This window comes from Theropithecus gelada, chromosome 3 (assembly GCF_003255815.1).
Source record: "Theropithecus gelada isolate Dixy chromosome 3, Tgel_1.0, whole genome shotgun sequence".
NCBI classification, from domain to species: Eukaryota; Metazoa; Chordata; class Mammalia; order Primates; family Cercopithecidae; genus Theropithecus; species Theropithecus gelada.
The window spans coordinates 54,058,628-54,064,888 of record NC_037670.1 but is presented as its reverse complement, the minus strand read 5'-3'; the positions used below and the strand labels follow the sequence as shown (position 1 = coordinate 54,064,888).

The window sequence follows — 6,261 nt, the reverse complement described above, 5'->3', positions numbered from 1 at the left end:
GACTCTTGAGGGCTGCCACTGTATGCTGAGCATCCAGGCGAATGCAGTCCCACGAGTGATCCCACGTAGTGGGATCCTATGTAGAACAGAACGACTTCTCAGCTGGGCCCCAGACAATCCACCACACTTTGAAAAGTAACACTTCTTATGGGTGTTTTGTTTTTTGGGTTTGTTTGTTTGTTTTAATGGAGCTTCACTCTTGTCACCCAGGCTGAAGTGCAATGGTGCAATACGGCTCACTGCAACCTCCGCCTCCCAGGTTCAAGTGATTCTCCTGCCTCAGCCTCCTGACTGGGATTACAGGCACCCGCCACCACGCCCAGCTAATTTTTGTATTTTTAGTAGAGACCAGGTTTCACCAGGTTGGCCAGGCTAGTCTCAAAACTCCTGACCTCAGGTGATCTGCCCGCCTTGGCCTCCCAAAGTGCTGGGATGACAGGCGTCAGCCACCGCACCCGGCCTGTTTTTGTGTTTTAAAAGCATTTTATTTTGACATAATTATAGATCCAAAGGAAGCTGCAAAAATAGCAGAGTCCCGTGTACCTCCACCAACTTCTCCCACTGCTGCACGGCAGCAAAACCTGAAAACTGACATTGACTTGTTACTATTAATATACCAGTTATGCTTGGTGCATATTCAGTTGTCACCACTTTTTAAATTAAAATGAAATTCACATACAGTTAACTATTTAAAGTTATAATTCAGTGGCAAGTAGCACGTTCACAGTGTTATGCAACCATCACCACTGTCTAGTTTTAAAACATTGTTGTCACTTCCCAAGGGGAAAACATGCCTCCCCATTCCCTTCTGCCCCTAGGCCCTGGCAACCACGAACCCACTTTCTGCCTCTGTGGCTACACCTCTTGTGGATACTTCATGTGTTATCAGAAAAGGGTCCTGATCCAGACCCCAAGAGAAGGTTCTCGAACCTCGAGCAAGGAAAAATTCAGGGCAAGTCCATAAAGTGAAAGCAAGTTTATTAAGAAAGTAAAGAAACAAAAAAACCGGGTGCAGTGGCTCATGCCTATAATCCCAGCACTTTGGGAGACCGAGGCGGGAGGTCAGGAATTCGAGACCAGCCTGGCCAACATGGTGAAACCCCGTCTCTACTAAAAATACAAAAATTAGCCGGGCATGGTGGCACGCGCCTGTAATCCCAACTACTTGGGAGGCTGAGGCAGGAGAATCACTTGAACCCGGGAGGCAGAGGGTGCAGTGAGCTGAGATCGTGCCATTGCACTCTAGTCTGGGCGACAGAGCAAGATTCCGTCTCAAAACAAAAAAGAAAAAGAACAATGGCCACTCCATAGGCAGAGCAGCAGCATGAGCTGCTAGACTGAGTACACTTATAGTTATTTCTTGATTATATGCTAAACAAGGGGTGGATTATTCATGAGTTTTCTAGGAAAGGGATGAAGATTTCCCAGAACTGAGGGTCCTTCACCTTTTTAGACTACATAGGATAACTTCCTGACGTTGCCATGGCATTTAGAAACTGTCAGTGCGCTGGTGGGAGTGTCTTTTAGCATGCTAATGCATGATAATTAGCGGCTAATGAGCAGCGAGGATGACTGGAGATCACCGTGGTTGCTGTCTTGGTGCAGAAGCTGCACCGTGGTTGCAGCTTCTCTATAGCATCCTGTTTTATCAGGAGCATCTTCAGGACCTGTATCTTGAACCTGTACCTTGCGCTGACCTCCTGTCTCATCCCCTAAGAACGCCTATCCTGGGAATGCAGCTCCGCAGGTCTCAGCCTGGTTTTACCCAACCCCTATTCAAGATGGAGTTGCTCTGGTTCCCACGCCTCTGACATGAGTCATGCAGTATGTGGCCTTGGGTCTGGATTCTTTCACTTAGCATATAATGTTTCTAAGCTTCATCATCTTTTCTGCAAATCTGAGACTATTCTAAAATTTCAAAGTTTATTTTTAAAAATTGAGAGCTGGTAAGCTTTGCCCCTTTCCCAGTTGCCTCCTGGAGGCCACCTGGAGGCCGCTCCTCCCTAGGCTGGGGTCGTGCCCTCCAAGTCCTGTGGCCATGAGCTCCTTCTTGTCACTCAGATGAGTGGGACGGCCCCGCAAACCACACTCCCCGTCCTAAGCTCGGCGCAGTTGCATGGGCTGCGGACTCAGCACCAGCTGGCCTGGGCGGTGGCCCCATGAATGCCTTGGCAGCTGGGAGCCAGGACAGCCCCGACGCCTTCCGGTCAGGGAAGCCCCGCCCCAGGGCAGGAGTGGAGCTGGGGACTCAGTGGGAGACTCATTCCGAGGCTAGGCTAGGGGCAGCCCCGCGCTCTCTGAGTTTCAGGATGGGCCCAGCAGCGCCCCCAGACACCCTGCTGCAGACTGGGTCGTGCACCGCGCGGGGAAGCGATCCTGAGACCCGCGCACGTGCATGCACGTGTGCACGCACGCCCTGGTGTGCACAGTTCTACACGTGCACTGCTGTGTTTCCACGTGGAAACACAAACACAGCGCTGCCGAAGGAAGCGCCTGCCAGCGCCAGCCTTTCCTGCGACCCCAGCTCAGCGACCCTGGGCTGTCCTGGGGCCAGCCTGCTCCGCCGCGGGGGACACCACTCGCCCTGGAGCTCGGAACGCGACCCCAGGCCCAGGCTGCGGGGCGGGCGAGCGCCTCCTGGGCTGGAACCTGGCGGTGAGGACCCCGCGGGTTCGGCCCGGGCGTCTGCGGAGCTCCTGTGCCCGCACGGTGTCCACTGCTCCGCCCCTTGCGCGTCACTCGCCCCCTCCCCCCGTAGTCCTGAGGCTAGGCGAGGGGCAGGACCCCGCAGCCGCCTTCAGCGCGTGGTTTCTTAGCCGCGGAGCGATGGGGGACCCGGGGCGGGGCCGAGGCTGGAGGGAGGCGGGCGGGGCCAGAGCAAAAGCGGGGACCGAGGGCGGAGCCAGAACCGGGGGTGAGTCTGGGGGCGGGGCGCGAGGCTCGCGGGGCGGCGCCCCCTGGCGGCTGAGCCCGTCCCAGGCACCGGGCGGAACGTGGGGCGCAGCTGTGCCTCGATGGCCCGGCTGGTAGGAGCACAAGGCCCAGGAAGGTGGCGGGGCCGGGGCCGCACAACCAGGCACCTCCCCTTCGCGCGAATCCAGTGCTCTGAGCTCCACTCAGGTGGCTCCCTGGGACTTTCCCTCAGAATGGCCAGAGGCTGCAGCCTGCACAGGCGACAGCGCCTGCACCCCTCCCCGGCCCCTTTCCTTCATCTTCAAGCTATTCAAGGGCATCAAAAAGGGCACTGACCAAGCGCACCACCCAGCGCAGTGACCACCCCTGGGAACTCCCGTCACTGCCTTCTGGGCTGTGCACAAATGACCTGGTTTCTGCAGCAGCAGCGGCGCACTCGGCTGAGCCCCCAGGACTGGCAGCAGCTGCAGGGCCTCCAATCCCTGGCCCTCTCCCCAGGGTGCAAGGCAGGTAAGGGAACTGACTGCGCACTCTTCACACAGACGCTTATTAAGGGAGATTTATTTTTACTGCAGCTCTTTCTGCCCCTAAACTGTCCAAAAACAAAGACTAGGAAACAGCCCGAGCAGCCTCCACCCAGCCCGGCCACAGGGCCTCAGCTGCCAATCAGAGCCTCAGCCGCCAATCAGAGCCTCAGCCGCCAATCAGAGCCGCTCCATGGCTCCAGTTCAGCTCAGCTCAGCGTTGCCCCGGAGAAAAAGGCTCGGAGACAAAGCCCAGAGGGTGAGCAGGGGCCAGCCCCACGGGTCTGAGGGTGCCAAGCGCACCCTGGGCCTTGCCTCCTCTCCCAGAACTCCCTCGCCCTCTTCATCTGCACCGGCGTCCCTGGCCGCTGTCCCTTCATCCCGGCAGGAGGCCGGCCTCCCTCTCCACCAGCCGACTGACTGTGCGCAGGGCCAGGGGCAGAGCCGTGTTGACATCGCGGTGGTATCGGGGGCTGCACACCTCTGTGCTGGGTGTGAGCACAAACTGGGCCACACTGGGCATCTTCAGCAGGGTCAGCAGCTCCGTGGCCCGGGTGCAGATGGCTTCCGCACCCTCCTCGCGGTGCATGGAGCCGGTGGCTGGACTCTGAGTCAGGGTCCTCATCTTTGACAGCAACAGAGAGGCCCTGGGGAAGAGGGTCCCTACTGTCAGCTGCAGATGTTCCCCTCCCAGGGACAGGGGTCTGTGTGGAGGGACCAGGCCCTGAAGCGCCCAACAATGGCTTTAGCTCAGCAGGGCCCACTCAGGACCTGCGCTGCTGCCACCATTTCAAGACACCTGGACGGGAAGACCTCAGAAGCCACATCTCTTCCCCAGGAAAGCCTGAAGACTTCTCTCCCTCCCCGACCGGGCACCTGGGGATCAGGTCTTGGCTCCGGGAGGCCAGCTTCGTCAGGGTAGTCATCAGCGCGGTGACCACCTTGGGGGGACACCTGGGCAGGGCAGCAGAGGGGCGGCACTGGGTGACCTCGAACAGCAGGGCCTCCAGGGCTTCGAAGAACTTGTTGATCTGCTCCACAGTGCACCTCCGATCGTAGGCCACGGATAGGTACTCGCCGACGGCCCACACCTAGGCCCGGGGACAGAGGTCAGCCCCCACCCAGGCCTCCTGGGTCAGGAGCGGCCAGGGGAGGCCAGCGCCCGCCTTACCACACTGGTGACGAGGCTCGCCCTGCTGCGGAGGCCGTTCACGCTGCCCAGGAACTCCAGCAGGTCTCTTGCCAGCTCCACCACCAGGGAGGGCTTCAACGTACACAGGGCCAGGAACTGGGAGCTCAGCACACTGCAAAGAGAGCCGGGTCCATGCCTGCTCCATGCCTGCTCTGTGCAGACTCTGACCCCATCCCCACGCAGACTCCGTGCAGCCCTCTCACCCGGTCCCCACGCCTGCTCCACGCAGACCTCTGACCCCATCCCCACCCCAGCCACCCCTTTCAGGCCAAGGGCCTGGAGGGACCCGGGAAGCGTGTGAGTGGCAGGTGCAGGCTGCACCCTCAGATAGGGGGACGCAGATGACTGCCAGCCCTAGAGGAACTGTTCTCCTCACTGGGGAGAAGGCTGGCACTGGCACTGGCCTCAGGCCCGGGCTCAGAGTAGAACCAGGATGGGCCTGCGTGCATCAGGCCTTTGGAGAGAAGGATCCCAGGGGACAGGGTGTGGAAGAGGGACTTGAGCCAACCCTGAAGATGACAGGCTCGGCAGAGGGAGGGACAGGGGAAGGTTCTTGAGAGGCAGAGAGGAAGCACCGGGGCTGGACATGGGGCTGTGGGTGGGGGTGGCAGGGTCTGAGGCTGCTGAGGGCCCACCTAGGAATGGAGCTGAAGCCACTGAAGGGGAAGGGGAACGGGAAGGGAAAGGGGAAGGGAAAGGGAGGGGAAAGAGAAGGGGAAGGAGAGGGGAAGGGGAGGTGAAAGGGAAGGGGAAGGGGAGGTGAAAGGGAAGGGGAAGGGGAGGGGAAGGGGTACAGGAGGCACCTGCCCAGGGATGGGGAGGTGGCGCGGGAGGGACCCACCTGTGTACACGGGCTGCATACCCCGGGGCCGGATAGAGTGAGTCGCTCCTGCCCAGGAGCAGCAGCGCCAGCTGGTTGATCAGGGCCCCGTCAGCCACCTGGGGATAAGGAGTGGGAGATAGGCTCAGCCCCACCCCCACTGCAAGCCCTAGGGTGGGGGATGAAGCCATGGTGAGGGTTGGGGGGCAGTTGAGGGACTGGAGACTGCTCGTCCACTGCCTTCCCAAACACCCAGGGACACAGAGACTCAGCTGGCAGCATCCGGGCACAGGGAGGGAATCCCCGGGCAGATCTGCGTGCCCCCCGCAGAGGCGTTGCTTCTGTTCCGCGGCTCCTCTGCTCTGCAAGGCTGGGGACACGTCTTGCTCGGCCAAGGGTGCGCCCAGGCGACACCCAGCCCTGTGCCCAGCGCCCTGCCGGCCTGCCCACCTCCCAGGCTCTCCTGCACTGGCATCCGGCTTGTAGAGCTCCCCGAGGTGGGAAGCAGCAACGGTTGGGGAGGGCGGGGTACCAGCCTGTGGGAGCCTTTATTTTGGACTCAGATGCAGATGTTAAATTATCAGGGGCAGCAGGGGGACAAACTGCTCCGGCCCCCGCTGTGCCACCAGCGCCCAGGCCACTCACTCGCCCTGTCCTGGGGATGGGAGACAGGGCCTGCTGGGACAGGGGACGGGGACTTCCGGGATGAAGGGGATGGGACGGGGGCTGGGGCCTGCTGGGATGAAGGGGATGGATGGGGGCCGGGGCCTGCCGGGATGAAGGGGATGGGATGGGGGACGGGGGATGGGGCC

At 60.3% G+C, this 6,261-nt stretch overlaps 1 protein-coding gene across 2 annotated transcripts in view; it reads right to left on the bottom strand.

Moving 5' to 3' along the window:
- Positions 1-3,458: 3,458 nt before the first annotated feature.
- The window catches only part of AP5Z1 (adaptor related protein complex 5 subunit zeta 1), a 16,981-nt gene continuing 14,178 nt past the window's right edge, over positions 3,459-6,261 (bottom strand). For both annotated transcript variants that reach the window (XM_025381199.1, XM_025381200.1), the window contains 4 exons: positions 5,471-5,568; positions 4,609-4,741; positions 4,314-4,528; positions 3,459-4,084 (listed from right to left, as the gene is read on the bottom strand). In XM_025381199.1, the coding sequence (XP_025236984.1) occupies positions 3,814-4,084; positions 4,314-4,528; positions 4,609-4,741; positions 5,471-5,568 (717 nt within the window). In that variant the 3' untranslated portion in view covers positions 3,459-3,813. The remainder of the gene's footprint in view (positions 4,085-4,313; positions 4,529-4,608; positions 4,742-5,470; positions 5,569-6,261) is intronic.